Consider the following 19,116-nt stretch of genomic DNA (forward strand, 5'->3'; position numbering starts at 1 on the left):
CATTATCATTAGTGAAAGGGCTTTGCATTATGAGAGGCAGTTTTATTATTGCTTTTAATCTGTGGTCTATCTTTTAAGAGCCAACAACAAGGTCCCCCAGTATGTTATACTCTTGTACTTCACTGCTGTTGTGGTGGGCATTGTATGGGTGACACCTCTTTGTTACTGTCAAGGCAGCCAGTTACCCTTTCAAAACTTTGCTCAGCTGTTAAGTCTCAGAGCTCGGGCACCTGCTTTGCCAGCGCTGTTGCAGCTGGAATTCTTTGCACAGGGAAGGTGCATGATAAGAATTGGCTGTGATCCCAGCTGAATGCACCACCTGGAACAACACATTTCATATTCTCTAGTTCCTTTGTATTCAAGGTTCCTCTGGTTTCTTTATGTCGGGGTATCATCATTTATGTCCGTAAACCCAGCACAAAAAAGCCAGCAATCAGTCATACAATACAGAAAACTATCATATACAATACTGCCATCTAGTGGAAAACAATCACAGCGTAGTTGTGTAGTTGTTCGAATTATGCACCTGCTAAACAGTGTGCCCAATGTGGTGTAAACATTTACCTTGAAAGCAAAATATTTAAAAACATGATATTGTTTTACATGTTTCATTACTTAAGTATTGGAATGTTTAGACACAGTTTACTGTTCCTTTATTACAGCTACCATTCCTCGAAATTTGTATCATCTGACAGCACATCAGCCTCATAAAAAAACACACTGTAAAGTACTTCTATTGTAAAACCGAGAGTTCACTTCATTGTTTTGTTCGGTATCTTCTGTGTGGAGGGAGACAAGGCAGATGAATTCGTAAAGATTTTCTATGAACACAAAGTAGAATACTGTTCCACAATCCTGCTTGTTTTTTTTTTTTTTAGTTTTCTCATGTTTTTTTGTTGTTGTTGATGTGGTATACCAAGGGGTTGGAAAATCAAGGGCTTTGACTTTCTTTAAAAAAAAAATTGTTAAATACATTATTATATAAATCTTCAGCATTAGGAATGGTTGATATGTACATTTTTAAGTGTCAGAATTCTGGCTCAAGCACAGCTAGTGAAATATCTCTTGGCAAAGTCCGCTTGAATTCGTAACTGGAATTCTTCATTTTTTAAACCATGTTCCAAACATTTTTTAATAGTTTAAAAATCTGTTTGGGAGTTTCACCTTTAACTGAGGCCTAGTGCCTGCGTGACGTGGGCATTTTATTAATTTTCCCCACCATTTCACAAATGACTTGGAATGCAAATATTTTGAGAAATGAAACGGAGAATTTAGCTGCCGAAAGCGGCTAAGCGGATGCAGTACGTTTTACAGCTCAAGAGAAGGGGGACATGTCGATGGGCCGACGGGTGTGTTGTGTTGCGTGCTGACCTTTGACCTGTCGTTGGGCAGCAACAACGCCGGGAGCGCGAGATCCGCAAACAGCAGGAGCGGGAGCAGCGGCGGCGGTACGAGGAGATGGAGCAGCTGCGACGGGAGGAGGAGAGGAGGCAGGCGGAGAGGGAGCAGGTAACGCCCGGCTTGGCCCCTCCCCCCCCCCCAGGAGCCCGCGCGCGCTCCGTGTGGGCGCGCGACCCCTGCCGCTGACTAACCCAGTCACGTGCAGGCTGAGGAGAGCCGGTACGGCGATCAGAAGCCGGAGTTAACGTTTTAGTGGCGAAGACCCCTTTAGCCGATGTCCGCCTGGAATTTCCTCCCCTTAGACATTTTGTTATATCTCGGTTTGAACTGCTCCACGTTTTGAAAATACCTATATCCTGAAAATACCTAGGTCCTGACGTTGGGCATTTTTGTTGGGGAGCAACGTATTGCTGCGCGAAGGAAAACAAATCAGTAGACTGAGGGGAATGACATTTTAACAGGTGTGGCAGCGTCTGAGTGACAGGTGAAATTCAGTTTTGACCCCTTGCTCTGGGTGCCGCAGAAGAGAAGCAATTTCAATCTTATGAAAATGAAAAGGCGAAACATCATGTCTAATCTCTTGTAAAAGACCCCTGAAAGGTCTCTCTAGCCCATCCCACAATCCTCTCCTCTAGCTCCTTATGTTACAGTAATACTTCATGATCTGCTCCCTTTAGCTGTAGGCTTTTAAGAGTTTGTGCCAGCTTTCTATAAATAGCCAGCCAACACCCACTGACTCAAGATCTCAAAAGGCAGGGTTTCTTACACATTTAGGTGATGTGTTAGTATGCTTTTAATTCTTCCTGTGTGTCCAAAAACAACACAACAATGTTTTAAATTCCTAACAACAAAATACAGACTTAAAAGTGAAGACATTTAGGGTTTTCATTAAGTGATTTGTTCTGTCATTAGGTGTTCCTAGAGCAGGCAATAGGGGAGAAATATTCATACGCTTTAGGAATAGTGTGGAGTTTGGCCAAGGAAATGTACTGTAATAATTTTTGTTCTGGACTCAGTTTAAATGATAAGTTGGAAGACAAAAAAAAAACAGAATTCATCTTCCTTTCTAATATCTTATCATGTATTTGACTTGATAAGCCCCTTTTTGTTTTGTTTTTATTCTTAGCTTTGAGTTGCTGTCCTGCACTGCACTGTATATATTGAAGAAAACCTTCATTTCTGTGCTGGAGCTGGGATTGCTTTAATGACGTCTCTTCAGGCAGTGAGGGCATGTTGCCTAGGCCAGTGAGCAGTGCTGCAGGAGCGAGGGAGGGTTGTGGACACTGAGGATCAGTGATTACCAAGTGTCCAGGAAGGACCATGCATTGACAGCTCAGTTTATTACTTTCTCCAGAGGTGAACAGGTTGAGAAAGCCACATTCAGCTCAAGCTATCTCATTCTCGCAGAGAGCAGGTTCATATGCCTGAATGCTAAAAATGTAGCAGATGTGATGAGCACTTCAAATGCTTCAGCTCCTTGTGCTTTTTCCTTGGCAAAGCATAATGTGTTGTATGTGCTAGTGCTTCACATATATTTGTTTAAATACATGTTACTGAGAATCAGAATGTTGAGATAACTTGTTCTGTTTCTGCTTGTTATTGTTTTGCTTTAGTTACTGTGAATACAGTACATTTTGGTCTTTATCTTCACTGTCCATTGCTTATTAGATTTCCAGCACTACAGCCGCACATGTAAGTGCTATAATGAATCAGAGGACAGGAAGGAATGCAAATTTGCTCTATCAGTGGTATCACTTTCTCGGTCAGCAAGTCAGTACAAGGGATAGAACTGCTGCTATCTAATATCTCCACCATCTCCTCTGTTACTTTGCATGACTTTGATGGATAAGAGGAAATCTGTGAATTATTAGCCCATCACACACTGAAAAAGGAGCTAAGGGCATTGAATTAGTATTTTATTGGCAGGGAGGAAAAAAGACTAAATAAATCCTGATAATATCATGTAAAATGTTGTGAAGTCGGCATCATAGTGAATAATTGAAGCAATTCCAGTTAAAACTTGATGGAGCAACTAGAGCTCTGGATATTTTGCAGTGTGGTGTATTTTCTTCCCTATCCAGGGCTACAGTACGTTAGTATAATGTGTGCTATGACAGGGCTAGTAAGGACTGGCAATGTAGGCAGAACTACAAAGGTCAGTGAAACAAATGAGATTCGAGCAGTCCAGTTAATCATAAAGAGGAAATACTACAGCCGCGTTATAATTTGTGAGAAAGCTTTGGTAGTCTATGATTATAACTGTATGTCATATATTTGTTTAGTGGTGGTCTTTGTACATTTTTCTTCTTTTACATGTTTTTTAAATTGAAATTGCTCCTTATTGGTTTATAAAAGGTGTTCAAACTGTTCCTGCTCCCTTCCCGAACACTGGCAAGAGGCCCTTTGCTGTGTTATTCAACATTTCTCTCTCTCTCTCTTTCTCACTGTCTCTCCACGGCTTCCAAGATACAGCACAGAAAAAATAAAAAGCACTCGACGTGGCCATTTTTTTTCTCTTTCCACCTGGGTCGGTCTTACGTGTGTGAATCACTGCCTCTCTTTCTTTCCCTTCTCCTGCTTGCTGACTGCGCCTCCAGGAGTATATCAGGCGTCAGCTGGAGGAGGAGCAGAGGCAGTTAGAGATCCTGCAGCAGCAGCTACTGCAGGAACAGGCTCTTCTTCTGGTAAAGGAGTGGGCTCTGGCCTTTCCCCAGCTCCCTTGCTCTGCTGTGTGTCGTGCTGTGCTGTCCTGTGGTCTGCATGCCTCTTCATGTTCCAGTGATGTTTCCACTGTGGTAGGACCAGAGACAGCAAAGGCTGATTGGATAATTGATCAGTTATTGGATTGATCGGTGACTGGCCTAAAGGTTACGAAAGACTTAGGAAAATTTCTTGGAAGTAGATAATTGTGTAGGCAATTAAGATTATTTATTCCTTCATGAGAGGTGAAAACTATTTAGGGGGGCTGAAACAATGTCTCTCTCATGCATGCTGTTGAAAGAATGTTAGTTTAGAAATTACTTTTACAGTACAAATGATAAGCCTTTTTGGTTCAATAGAAAACTCTTTAATTATAACTTTTTTCTAGCTCTATATATGGTAAATGTACAAATTGAGTTCAGTATACAGCGTACAAATGTGTACTCTGTATTTGTAGGATATATACTGTACTTGGCTAGTTGTGCTACAGTATGTGTGGATGGTAAACTTTCTTTTAAGTAAAATGAGCCTTTGCTGTTGCAACTGCTTCTAGATATGGTTCCATAAGAAATTGTATGGCTAGAGTTTGTAACAATTTTTGAATGCATGACCTTTTATATGCAAATGCTACCATTTTTAATTCTGAAATCACTATATAAATTAAGAGTTCTCCATGCAGTGCTCAAGAGTCAAAATCACTCCTCACCTACACATCCATGAGATGATATAGTGTTGCGTTCTCTAATAGCATTGTGGTACTTTGACCTACTGTACAGTGAGTCTTCATGATAAGACTAAACTGTATATAGACCCAGTTTTGGAAGAAGTGTCTAATTGTTTCCTTCAGCCTACAAGGTTTTTCATAACTTTAGTACTCCAGTTACTTACCTGTAATACCTTTTGTTTTGTATCAATTTTGTTCCGAATAAGCTAGCGTCATGTTATGAATAAGATATTACCTTTCTTTTAATTATTTCCTGTGTTAATTCCAGAATCAGTCTTTGACTTGGAGATACATAAAAATGACTTGGAATGCAAATATTCCAGACTTAATTCTGCTTGTCTGTGTTAGAGTCAGCAGCATGCAGTCAGCTGCCTAAAGGACCCATCGGATTTATTTTCCATCCCCTCTATAAATGATTCTGTTGGGTCACAGTACTGTATAAATACAAATCAATACAGATTTAGGATTAAGCTCTTTTTCTATGCTAAGGTTTTCAATTCCTGAGCTTTCCCACCCTGTGAATCAGGGGCCACTTTCTCTTACATGTCATTTTTGCAGCTTTTTCCTGAACTCTTTACGGCTTCTTATCCTTTGTCAGAATACAAATAGTAAAAATAAGTCTCTGAAATGAGTTTTCAAAACTAGAGTTAAGATCAAATTTGCTTACTTGATTCCTGGTTTCTACTTCTTTCTGAAAGGAACACCTTCACTGGAATTCTTGAAATCTTTTTCATTGACGTTATTCGGTTTTTCTTTCGGACAAGATTGGGTTTATCTCGGTGAAACACATTGCGCTACATTTATCAGGGCAAATGTGGCCGATTGTGAGTAATTGCTTTCAGGGTCACAGTGAACATAAGAAAGGTTACAAATGAGGAAAGGCCATTGGGCCCCAGTTGCTTGTCTCATTGCTAGCAGCTAATTGATCCCAAGTTCTCATCCATTCTTTCTCTCTTGAAAGAAGTCAGGATATCGGCTTCAACAACATGGCTGGGTGGGCGATGGCACCATTAACTGTGCTGAGACACTGGCATGTGCTAAGAGCCTTCAGAGCCTCCAGTCTTTTTTGTCCCGATTCTCTTTACATTCTGGTCCATTTTAAATCAGAGCTATCCATTTGTATATTCTGAGAGGCATTAGAAATGCCACATGAGTATTAGAATGCCTGTCGGTGAGTACTGACAGTGTCATTTAGTTTTTGAAAAGCTAAGAGATTATCATACTGTTTGGGGGAAAAACACACTTTGTATTTATTAAACAAGACAACTGCAATATGATTTAAGGTGGAAGCAGTCAGTACTCCATCCATCTCGGGTCAACTCCGTTTTTAACAGGAATTACCGTCGTCACCCGGTTTCCCCCACTGCTCTTCAGATATCTTGATCCTTTCCAGGGAGCAGACAGTTCACTCACAGCGACAAGTGGTGGTAAAATTGTGTTTTAATTAACAGAGTAGCAGCACAATAAACTAGAGACATGCTAAATTATTATATTTCATAGGTTTTAATTGTACTGCTGTTTAAGTTCACTAAATATAACACAGATACTGACAAAATGTTGTGTTTTAGTCATCTGCTGGCAGCAGACCTATTAAAGATGCACCATTAAGGATTATATGGTTATGTGGAGTATATGTCCGTGCTGGATTTTATTTTTACTTTTTGAGCTATATACACATATTTGCCCATATCTTTACTAGCACTGTCTAGAGTTTGTGTGCAAAATGTCTATATTCTACTGTAGTCCATTCAAGAAGTAAGAGTGACTTTTATCCTTCTGAAAATGACTGTGTAACCTGCTGGTATTATGCTATGAGAATAACACTCCCTTCTATTGCCCATATGCTACAACCATTATCCACCCCTAGCTCTAACGCTACTTATTTAATTATCAGATTGAGGTCAGAAGATACTCAAGTCTAATTACAATTGTGATCAATTTTGCTTTGGTGATAATATAGTTTGACATTTCACTGATCCCTTATTCATTTGCTTCCACAGTTTAAAAATGCAGCTTCTCTTATACAAGACTTCTTTATAGTATAGTTGGATAAACTAAAGGAGGAGCAGGTCTGTAATGAAGGTTAGATCCAAGTGCATGAGTAGTTCGTTTCCACTCTGGAATGCGCCATCATCATCCTTACTTGACTTCCTGGGCTGACTCCCTCATTTGTAAATCTTTTCACTGTGTTGCTGCGTATCTACGTTTTTGTCGGGTGTGTAGTGGTACTACTGCTTCTCTCCCTCGTCTCCGCAGGAGTACAAACGGAAGCAGCTCGAGGAACAGAGGCAGGCGGAGCGCTTGCAGCGGCAGCTCCAGCAGGAGAGGGCTTACCTGGTTTCTCTGCAGCAGCAGCAGCAACAGCAGCAACAGCAGGAGGCTAGGGCTGGAGAGAAGAAACAGCTCTACCACTACAAGGACTCTGTGAACCCCTCGGACAAACCAGCATGGGCCAAAGAGGTAGGGAGAGGAGTAGAAACCTTCGTTTCTTACAGTAATGGCACAAAATTTCTCTCTCAGGATTTGTGTGAAGACCCATTGGGATGGGGAAATCTTGTATATTTTAACCCCCACCTAGACGATACCTGTTGCTGGTTCTTCTCAGAACAACTTCTCAAATTAGCCAAAGCCGTCACTTGTTAAAGCGTTCTGTCTGGGCTACACTGCTTCTGGACAGAGTTTGGGTACCTTTTGGAAACGCAGAGGATCATGGCGTTTAACACGATCCAACTGGAGCAAATAGCACAAAGATTAATGAAAGGTTTAGATGGATCTTTTCAAGTATTGAACTTTTATTCTTCCCCACAAATGTGTAAAATGATTACATGTGCACAGATAGAGACGGTTGATGGGTACAGTCATTTCAGTGGACGTGGAAGCTGTATGCCGTACAATCTGTGTTCAGTCTGAGCACGGTGCAATGGTGCTTGTTTGCTGTAATCTGCTTTGACATTAACCTTTTCGTAACTGCTTTTGTAATCCCATTTCCAGGTTATGAAACGGTCTCAAAGTCACTCCCCTCGCCTCCCATCTAAGACCCAACAAACTCCCAACCTCCGCCAAGTGCAAGATGCTCATGCACCTCCACTCCATCCACCTAACCCAATTTCCTCCAGCAGATCTGAGGCGGTTAAGCAAGCGAGCTGCCTGCCTCAGAACATACCCAAAATTCAGATCTCGGTCATGACAACCGAAGAGGAGAGACTTAAACAACAGGTTGACTTACATGTCAAAGAGCTGAAAGAACAAAGAGCTGAGGCCAGAGGACGGAGCCCCTGCAGGAAAGCTGAAAGTCAGGTCTTTCCCCAGGACTTCAAGCCTTGCAGAAGGGTAAATTCTCACTCCCCTTGTAAAAGAATAGAGGTTGAGATTGATGATGAAGATGAAAACTGGAGAGAGGATTTAAGTAAGCCTCAGAAGTGTCCGAGTCTCGGCAACCTAGAAGAACCGTGGGACCTGGGGCCCTTTGGCTCGTGGCAATTTAAGCTCTCGAGCTCAGCCCCTGAAAACTCATTAAGGCAAATGTTTACCGCAAGAGAAAGGCGTTCTTATTCAGAGTCTTCCAATCAGTTTTTAAAGGTGCCTGTGGGATTCCTTCCCAGAAAGAGGAATTCCGTTTCTTCACTGGAAAACTGTAATGCTGGTTCCCCGGAGGCTTTTCTCTCTGGTTCTGCCCCAGAGCACACCTTAAAAGGTTTGCTGAGCCATCTGCCAAAGCGGAGCTTGTTTGCACATGGTGGTAGCAGTGCATTAAACGTACCCCAAAAGTGGGCCGCAGAGTTAAAAAACATGGGAAGAAAAACATATGATACTTCCATGCAGCACTTGCAGTGGATGGGTCTGTCTCCTAGGTCGTCCCCTGCACCTTCCCCCGAGTCTTCTCATTCCAATTCTCCCAGCAGCTCCCGATCTTGTTCTCCAGGACACTTTCCTTTCGAATCCACGCACCTTCTGCCAGCTTTTGACATCTGGCAGTAGGCAGCAGTCACTGGCCTACTGTGAAGTCTTTAACTTCACGTCTTCCGTTTTTTTTAAGTCACTTCCATTTCCTTGTAGATAGAAAACCATGTATTGCCATTGTACGTGCGACAAGATCTTGATGAGGTATTTTACCCATTTTACGTTGTGTATGTAACCTACACATAAATCAATAGATATGCATCTTTTATGGAGTAAGTTCACACATATGCATGTATAGTATTTCTACACAGTGTCTTCCATTGAACGCTTAAGCAGTGTACCAAAATGTCACTGCAATTCAGTGGTGCTGTCTCTCAGACCCTCAGTCTGTGTGCACATCCTGGTATGAACGAATGTCCTGTCCAGTGTGTAGTTCCCCTTTGATGCTCTGCGCCTCTGGGATGGGGTGCTGGTTACCACAGCCCTTAACAGGATCAAGCAGCTTTCTGGTAAAGGACTGCTTAAATTTGTTCTATAAATATTAAAAAGACAAGAAATAGTAATATCCAGTAAGTCTTTATTCTGCACACTGTTCATGTTTGTTATTACAAATAAAAAGAGCCTCTAATGTAGCTGTTGTGTTGTTAATGGAACTGTGTTACTTTGGCTGGAATAAATCTTAATTGAAAAGCCAAGTTAACCAGATTGAAATTTCAGGAGTATAATGTTGCACTGTCCAATGAAATGAATTGTTTTAACTGTTGTCTTTTGATAGTCAAAGATAACGGTTTCATGTCAGATATCTTTAAACAATAGTGTTTTCCTTCATCCTTCTCATTGACAACAAAAACATTGTTGCCAGCCATTCTTTGATGAAGCATAGTTTGAGTTATGTGCCTAATTCACTGAGAATTACTGCTCAAAACACTCTATAGGGGGAAATATGTATCAGTAACATTTTGTGGAAAAGTTGAAACCATTGCCCTTTCTGAAAATGTACTCCAGTTATTTCTCTTGTCCAAGACTTGAAATTAATGAGTGACAAAAATATATGTGAAGAATTTGAATCTAAGAACACGCTTAGGTAAATCAGATGTAGCATAGCAGACATAGTGCGGGCACTGTAGTCATATGTGTGAACTTGCTACATTGTAGTATTTAGCATTTAGAAGTAACTGCATACACTTTAATGTTGCAATTGTAAATACATTAATGATTTAGAATTGATTTAAGTGAACAATATCTTAAATACTTTTTTATCCTTGTAAAGACTCATTTAGCCTGCAGTATACCAACAGAAGCTTTCTTCTCTCAGGATGCAAAGTTTTGCTAGTGTTATACAGTATGTTCCTGACTGGAGTGCAGCACTCTGCAAATTTCTCTGTTTCAGTAGACCACTTCTTTTACATCATCTCCAAAGCCCTTAAGTGTCGGTAAAGCAACTCCCCCTTTCCTTTTTGCTAAGTGTTTCTCATTGCTTTATTTGAGAAGCTTAAAAATGAACATCCATAAATGCCCTGAATTCATTCTCAGCTGACCAGTTTGATCATTTTTGCTGAGCCTGTCCCGTTTTTAAGACTTTTCAAGGCCCTGATTGAATAGCATTTTCTCCTCATCCATCTCCAATGTCCTGGCCTACCATTCCAGCTTTTTCAGCCTGTAATTGTACTCCACCTATTAGTCACGGCCCACTTAAACGGCGTTCTCCCATTCACTGGCTGTGAACATCCTGCCTTAAATCTTGGAGAAGCTGTCGATCTTCCAGCCAGCCCATCCAGGAAATTCAGCCTGAGAAGTCGGTGACCGGATTACAGCGACATGTTGGATGGCAAAAGGTTTTGTCATTTATCCACAGCAATGCTGTAACGCAAAACCTTCAAACTGGTGGTGAATTGGCCTTTCTGGAAATGCGAGGCAGCAAGCAGGCAGCTGAACACAAGGCTTTAGGGTTTGGGAAGCATGTAAAAAGTTCAAACTACGTGTTATACAAAACTAACATAGAATTAACCCCGAATGGATTTAGTGTCCTGATGCAATTATAAGGGTTCAGCAAACAGAAGGATTAGTAACCAAGTGGTAGACATCCTCTGTGCTTTTAATTACAGGGGTTTTAATACTTCAGTTGTAGCATACAGAGAGAATGGGCAGAGTGGAGTCATTTCAGAATCCCGTGTGCCAGTGGCAGAATTGAACTTCCCTTACAGAACTGTTTAGGGACATATCTGGTGTATTTTTTTCCCAGGCTTGTTCTACTGGCCTATTCCAGGCCAGCACAGCAATAGCTGCACATTCTGCACCGCTCCATGCAAATAGTGCTGTTGTAAATGCTGGGTTGCAGACTCAAAGACAGTCACCCACCTGCTGATAATCTCTGCTTTTGGCCTGTGATGTCCATCCATATGATTTCTATCACCTGGTTTTATTGGCTGAAGGGTGATGTCACCTGCATTTGTTTTCTACCCATAAGAAATTATCACTATCCATTCCTCTCCCCGTCCTCCCTTGCTCCACTCAAACTCTCTGTCAGCTGTGCACTGGAGCACATGTAAATCAGTTTGCTAGAACCTGGAAAGAATTGCATTGTTTAAATAGATTTTAACTAACCGTAGAAGTGCATGTGGCATGATACTGTTCATGCTATACAGCATAAAGTAACCAAGAAGATTCTGCTTTTGTTTTAGTCTTTATGATATGGGGATCATAGAACAAGGATGATTGGTATCGTCATCAATTATCCCAGTTAATGGACTTTCCCTTAACCCATGACCCCTGATCACAATAGGTGTAGAATATAATTCTATAAAAGACAACACCTGATATATTTATATACCACATACACCAGGAGACTCCAGTCTCTGACAGGCGTTAAATAGGGTAGCTTAGTTTTTATTTCCGATATAGACGTTTTGAGTTTAGAGAATGTAGTGCCATCTTGTCGCTGCATCCCTCATGAGTTGGCCTGTATTATAAAATTGCTTATAAAGCAACAGTGGTTGCACTTCCACAAAAACCAAAGCAGAACTAGAAGCCCATTAATTCTTTAAGACCAAGAAGACATTTCAGTCATGAAATCCTCACACGCTCGATCAGTTGCCTCCTTGCTGTCACGTCCCCGCTGCTCACAGGACTCCACGGTTCACTCAGATCTTCTGTATAATGTATTGTTCTCGGTTTGGATGGGGAGAATGCATTGATTCCTGCTTAACAGTCAATATTAACCTACGCCACAATCAATTTGTGAAGAAATAGCATTTTAACTCTTTGCCCGGTTTCCTTTTTTCCCCCCTCTGAAAATCTTTCTTTCAGATCTTGCTGTCCGGTAATTCCTCCGGTGGGGCAATAACAGTCTTTTCTTTTCCCGAAGCAGGCTTTTGAGGAAGTTTCTCCGGATGTGACCTGATACAGGAGTATTACGGTTTCACTGTCTTTATGACTGCAACAAAAGGGTTCAGGTTAAAGTTGGGAGTGTAGGAAGGCATGGGGATGTCAGCTTAAATCTAGTCAGGTACATGGTTAAAATCGGATGTTTTGGTTTGAGCATTAGTTCAGCCCAGCAGCATCGTGTACTCCTGTATCTTGTACCTTTCCAGAAGGAGATACTTGCTCATGTGAATTACTAATGGCAGCCTTTTTCTTTCAGTAGGTAATGGGCTTTTCTTTGTAAACTGCAGGTGCATTTCAATGATTGCTTTTCTTTAAGGGTGGTGTTTCGCTCTAGCTTAGTAGTTGCGTAAACCTATTTGATCATTGTGCAATTACCAACCAGCTGGGTGGCTTACTAGATAAAGGGGTTGATAGTGTTGTGACTTTCTTATTTTGTCTTAACATAGGACTTTTTCCTCTGTATTCGCCATCTTTCACTGTGTCATTAACGTTTCCCTGGGAATTTTAGATTTCTAATTTAGATACTGACATGTAAAAAGAAAGAACATTTTCCTAATGCATGACTGAGTTTCCAAGGTTGTGTTTTCTAGGGTGCATATGAGAAGGTGTTTCTATCCAAGGTCCTTTTTTTGAATCTGGCAATTTGTAGAGTAAAAGGGAAAGGTTTTTCAGGCTGCCCATTCCAAGGTTGCTCTTTAGCACTGACATACTGTACTGTATAGATTCATTTAAAATCTCTAAGGAGTGCAGTTTATAGACCAAGCTTATTCCTGGGGGCAATATGTAGATTATAGAGAAGGTATGAGGTGAAGTCACTAAGGACTTCCTTAGATGTTTCCTTCCCTTTTTCTACCTAGCCTTGGGAATACTAAGAGAAAGATGGTGGCAAGAAAAGCAGCATTTTTATCTCATCACTTTCTTCTAGTCTCCTGAAAGATGTTTTGACTGAGTGATTCAATCTATAGATGAGCTGACTTAGGAGTTTGATCTTCTTTATTTGGTTTGTGGGGCTTCTGCGGGTACTTACAAGTGAACAAGGTGGCTGGTCCTTGGCTGGTTTCTGTACAGACTGCTCTTCCAGCACAACGAGGGACACAATGCTCAAAAACTGCATAAAACATTTCTATTCAGAGCAAATACTCATTGAACATAAAAGGACCTGCTTTGTCTTCAAAGCCTTGATTTATGTTTGGCTAACTTTGAAAATGTAAGCAGCTCTGTTGAAGTCAAAAGGCAGTAATTGAAGATTAGAGCTGCTTTCTTTTCCTTTTCATCTGTAATAGGGTATCACAGCTTTTACTTTGCACAGAAGTTCAATAATGTTACAGACTGAAAATGTCCTGCAAATAATTTATTGATAGTGTAACAATAAGAAATGTGGGAAACTAACTTTCTTTGCAAAGATTTGCAAATGTTTATTTTAGAAATCCACTCATGCTTTTACAATAACCCTCTAATATTTGAAAAGCATTTTAAAAATTTCTTTCATATCTTTCCTTATATAAGGCATATATTTTTCTAATACGTAAGCAGACATTTTCATTTCACATAGAAATAACTTTTTATAGTACCTGCAGGCACTTAAGAATTTCCAGATGTCAAACAGATGTTGGTTTAGTTTGCTGTGCATTAGGCACTCTGATGGTCACTGTTGTACTGGGAAAGCTGTCTGGCTGGAAGGGGGGGGGGGACAGGTCAATGGGGGTAGGAATGGGTGAGGTTTGTGTCATGCACCTGGTCTAATAGGCTTCCTGACTGGGAATTTGCAGGTGGAAGAACGCTCAAAGCTGAACCGGCAGAGCTCTCCAGGGATGCAGCACAAAGTAACCAACAGGATCTCTGACCCCTCTCTGCCACCCCGCTCTGAATCTTTCAGCAGCAGTGGAATCCAGCCTGCCAGAACCCCACCTATGCATCGTCCGGTGGAGCCTCAGGTACCCCAGGATTGTGCACTGTGGAGAAAGCTCAGCTTCCTTATCTGTGCAAAACTCTGCCTTCTTACCTTGAAGAATTTGCAAGTGCATTTCAAATCACAATGAAAGTAAAATGTACACAGTAACATGTAAAATCTCCAATTTACAAGACAAAATAGACAATTTCCAGGTATGTACAGCGCCATGTTCTGTGATTCAGAAGGAGGCAACAGGACTTCTGGTGATGTGTTGCTGCCTTATTACATTGTAAAAAGGCATTGTGAATACATCTCTTTTAATCCAATAGAAATATTGCTCTCGACTTTGAGACGGTTTAGCAGACAAGTACTACTTGTTAACTCTGCATGCTGATCAGATTGGAACATTACTGAGCTGAAATATCTGCTGCACAACTTGTACTTATTCCCCGGTACATCACATTACATTAGTCATCACAGTGACTAGTGGGCAGGAAGGGCCAGTTTAAGTCACAATTCGTGCAATCCTCGGTTTCACTCGTGGTAACATGGTGACCATACAGTACTTTCACAAAGGTCATGATTTGGTGCTTAACTCTGAATTAAGACAAATTAGTTACCAAGATTTAATTACCAGTCCTTGAAATTGGGACTGCAGTTGCCCTTTAAGGGATGTGAATTCTATAATGCAACACATATTGGTAAAAAAAAATTATCAGTAATATAGAAAAAAACCTTTCATAACTATAACACTTATACATGTTGTTCTCTGTTGTCATTCCTTGGGTGCATCTCATGTCATGGAAAGTTCAGTCCCAGGAGGTCAGAAGCTGATTAGAACAGCATATTGTACTGTAGGTCATTTACTTGCCATGTGACTGTGATTGATGTGCTCCAGGACATTGTCAGTTTTATTCAGTTTCTCCCTCCCTGGCGCAGATGGCACACCTGGTCCCTGTGAAATCCCACGGATCGTCCATGACAGGCTCCCAGTCCCTGCACGACCAGTCAGCTAAGGGCGTTTCCGCCTTCCAGGAGGGTATAATCTCCCACCGGCCAGAGATGCCTCGGCAGAACTCGGACCCCACCTCTGAGACACCCCCCCTGCCTCCACGCATCGCCAGCCGGGAAGACAAGTTCGACCGCAGCTCCTGGCTCAGGCAGGAGGAAGACATTCCACCCAAGGTCAGAGGGCAGGGGAGTGCGCAGGCTTAAGCTTTCTTGTAGTCAGCATTCTTAAAAATATCTATGATAAAACAGGTATGTGTAAAGTGCAGTAGTCATGTGGCACTATGTACTCGAGTGTTGATGTGAACGCAGAGATGAACTGCTGAGGGCAGTCGGGCAGTACCCAGCAGCCCATATACTGTATGAGTTTAAGATCACGTGTAACTGCATGTAAGCATTAATGAAAACCCAAAAGAATACAGGTTATCTTTAAACAAAAATGCAAAATGAATGTGTGCGCTGAACCAGCAGATGTGTATTAACTATTTAAATACTTAGGTCAGCCACATGAAACACTGAAAAGAGCAATGAAGGGCTGTATTAATTTGCAAGACAGTTTCTAAAAAAACGTATCCATTTTTTACATTTGCTTTTAATGTGCCTGCGCTTCAGATTTGTTCTTCTGTCTTTATGGGGGGTGTTTGCAGGTGCCCCAGAGAACAACATCCATCTCTCCGGCGCTGGTGAGGAAGAACTCTCCTGGTAACGGAGGTAGCCAGGGAACCAGAGCCGGGTCGCTTATCCAAGCCAGGTAACGGAAAGAAGGGGCAGACTGGTTACTTAAATTACAGAACAAAAGAGGTGAAAAACCCTGTTTTTTTTAAAAAAAAAACTAAATTTAGAAAGAGCTAATGTACTGTACAGTAATGCTCTGCAAGCAGATTCTTTATTAATATTTGAAACTATTCATAAATATTCATCTTCTTCTTTTCTGAGGCTGACCGAACAGCTGTTGTTTTCGTAACCTTCAATCTGGCGTATGGAAAATCTAAATAAAAAGAAGGCGGGCGTGCTGTGAGGCTTTTTGTTTGCCCCGTTATTAAGCCACGGCCCGTGCGCGTGTGTTTATTCAGTAACCCGGATTTGCGGAAGGCCGAGGTTGCCCTGGAGATGGTGCTGCAGAGAACCAGCAGCGGCAGCTCCTCCAGCTCCAGCACCCCCAGCTCCCAGGGGGGGTCGCAGCCGGGGTCCCAGGCTGGCTCCAGCGAGAGGAACCGCATCCGAGGTAAGGGGGTCCCTGCACAGACGGGCCTGCGCGGGGGGCACTGCTGCCAGGGGTGTCCGCTGGGGCGGTTTCTTGTTTGACATGCTAATGTTGGGCCCGTAAGATAACTGTACTGAGGCCTTTTCTGTTCCACCCCTTCCGGTGCATAGTTACATCCCAGCGTTTACGAAAAGAAAGACAATGTTGCACATCTCTAAAGTTTCTTATTAATTTATCTGCTGAAATACATACTGTATACACATTTTCCAGCAGTATCCCTTCTAAATTTATAGAACACTTGTCAAGTTCAATGTGTAGTTAGTTTACTTTCAGGAGGGAAGAAATAAATGTTTCTCATCAACTCCATAGGCCTCTGTGGAGTGTTTTGTTTTGTTTTTTTAATAATTCTCTAAGAACTCACAGTTCTTCATGGTTCCTTGGGAACTACGCTACAGCTTCTCATAACTGACAATACTGCGTTACATCAGTATTTCTTTTCTGATGTGGATTTGAATATTTGTGATGAAGTGCTGATGAATTTCAATGACCGCAAAAGGCCTGATGAAAACAAGACTCTTGAGCTCCTGCTGGCTTGAGCCCCTCCCTTTCTCGTAGCACGATCTTGTGGCTGTCAAGTGCACCCCAAACATCAACTCTGAGGCGTCAGCATACAAATGTCTTGATTTTGGTGTCTGCTTTCCATCAAACCACTCTGTTTTTCTCAGTGACAAACTGGCACTAAGTCTTCTCAGCAGGCAGTGTGAAATCTAGGTCGTTGCACATTGGGTGGCGACATGAATGGCAGTGTACCCTGTATATTTCTGTTGTGTTACCAAAGGAAAAAGCTCAACTGTTCTGTTTTGCCCTTGAGCTCAATGGGATGCTCTTGTGGGAAAAGGGATGGATAAAGGAATATATTTATAATATTATAAGCTTTCATCCCTAAGCATGAAATATTACCTGGGGAAGCTTTCCTTTTAATTTTGTGATGGAGCGTGTGAAAAATTGCCGGTGTAGATCATAGTGTTTCACGGATTCAGTGATCCATACAAAACGGTTGCTAGCTTCTGATCTGCCTCTATGGCAACCTTTGTAGCAGCTGCCAAAGTAAACATGGCGGCTCTGCATCATTGGCTGCTCGGAGGGATATAAGCACATTTTTAATGGCTATATTTAATTTTTGCTGAAACAAGGTGCTGGAAAAAACCAACAAGAAAGAACCAGTATGTTGACGAGTAGGACTCACAAACCACCCACTTCCTAAAGGCCTGGAAAAACTGTCTGAGGGCATACTGTACCAGAGTTCTGTAAAATCAGGAACTTTTTTCATTTTTTCGTTCTTCCTGCCATTGTTTCTTTGACAGGATCAAATAAGCCCGAAGGAACCCCTGCGGTGACTCATGAGTCCTCCAAGGGGAAGCCAGAGGAGCGAGAGGTGACCAGGCCGAGCAGACCTGCTGTGAGTCAGTCCAGAATATCCCAAAGCGAGCTTCCCCACGGTCACTCTCAAGCCCACCCCCTGACAGGCCTGTCGGGGATCAGCAGGGGCTAAGTGCTAGTTTAACAGCTGAAAACGACATTTCTGACATCCATCCACATTACTCATCAGGTTTGACAAATAGATGTGCTTTTTCACAGCTCCAAAGGATGCAAAGTGCAGTTTCATCACCGAGTCTTAACTTCATTTTACTAAACCCATTTGTTATCAACTGTCTTTGTTTAACATTTAGCATTCTGGTTGTTTGTTTTCTGCTTGTAACGGGTCTACATGTCCTAGCATGCGTACTAGATACATTTATGTAAGGGTTGTGTGCTTGACAAAAAGAAAATATGCACAAGTAGATTTTATCTAAGTAAGCTGATGGAAGAACAGAATTAAGTATTGTGTGATTGCCTGTGGAAAAGATTAAAAGACAACTACGACAGGGAAATGACTGCCAAGGTTATTAGGGATCCCTATCTATAAGAACACAGCACGTCATTCAGCTTCATTTTGACATTGGTTAAAGAGAAGAATTCAAACACTGAAATTAAAGTCCAACATTTTGTTATCAGGCTGTTAGAAGACATTCTAAAAGTTTTCTCTGAGGAAAGTACATGTACTTATTACTCCTTTATCTGCTTTGCTAATGCCCCCAAGGGCACTACAACATAGGAGATTTTTGTTGATTTGGTCTTGTGTTTGTTTCAGATCTTTTAGAGTATTTTTTGCTGTTATTGATGTAAACAGGAGATCCATATGATAACTTTTTCAAATGGTATAATTTATATATTTCTATTCGTAGAAATTTAGATTCTGGTAACTGAAACTGTGAATCCCAATGTGTATCTCTTTCTAAACAATGCTTGAAAAACATTTGCTGATAAAGTTTCTCTGTTAGTAAGCAGGTGCACATGCGCACTGCAAAGCATATATACGGTAAAGCTAGGTGAATAGTAGCATTCTTTTACCGCGTTGTGGTCTGTATGTCCTTTTAGAGTTGAAAAATTTTTCCTGTCCTGCTTTTTAAAGGAAAAATACTTTGTGTTATTAGTTGCCAAAACACACACTGAGTTTGTGGAATATAGGGTGGTGAACTCTAGCTGCAGCACAGGATACTGTACAAACTGACATCAAGAGACACTTTTTTTACACAAAGGGATGTAGGAGTCTGGTACAAGCCAGCTATCAATGTTATTGAAATTCATACCTTCTTTCCAGAAACCGCTTCGAGTGTCAGTTAGCTACTAGCTACCACATGAGTACAATGGGCTGAATGGCCGTCCCTCGTTTGTCATCTTTATTCTTAACAGTGACTCTACCACAGTCTCATGTTGGAGACGTGTGGTGTTGAAGAGGGCAAGCACGGCCATACCTTAGAAGTAAATACGATTCTGGCCGGTAGCTGTGAACTAACCCGTCTT

General features: G+C 41.6%; 1 protein-coding gene across 5 annotated transcripts in view; it reads left to right on the forward strand.

Annotated features, from left to right (window-relative positions):
- LOC148836717 (traf2 and NCK-interacting protein kinase-like) overlaps positions 1 to 19,116 on the forward strand; it is a 119,296-nt gene that overhangs the window by 82,176 nt on the left and 18,004 nt on the right. For 2 of the 5 annotated variants that reach the window (XM_088912972.1, XM_088912973.1), the window contains exons 13-20: positions 1,393 to 1,509; positions 7,082 to 7,285; positions 7,817 to 8,155; positions 13,879 to 14,043; positions 14,940 to 15,185; positions 15,656 to 15,759; positions 16,082 to 16,233; positions 17,577 to 17,671. In XM_088912972.1, the coding sequence (XP_088769098.1) occupies positions 1,393 to 1,509; positions 7,082 to 7,285; positions 7,817 to 8,155; positions 13,879 to 14,043; positions 14,940 to 15,185; positions 15,656 to 15,759; positions 16,082 to 16,233; positions 17,577 to 17,671 (1,422 nt within the window). Of the gene's footprint in view, positions 1 to 1,392; positions 1,510 to 3,998; positions 4,086 to 7,081; positions 7,286 to 7,816; positions 8,156 to 13,878; positions 14,044 to 14,939; positions 15,186 to 15,655; positions 15,760 to 16,081; positions 16,234 to 17,576; positions 17,672 to 19,116 lie in introns of all 5 variants that reach the window. The other 3 variants (XM_088912975.1, XM_088912976.1, XM_088912977.1) reach the window with 2 other exon arrangements.

The sequence above is a fragment of the Atractosteus spatula genome, chromosome 4, assembly GCF_055471065.1.
Source record: "Atractosteus spatula isolate fAtrSpa1 chromosome 4, fAtrSpa1.hap1, whole genome shotgun sequence".
Lineage (NCBI taxonomy): Eukaryota > Metazoa > Chordata > Actinopteri > Semionotiformes > Lepisosteidae > Atractosteus > Atractosteus spatula.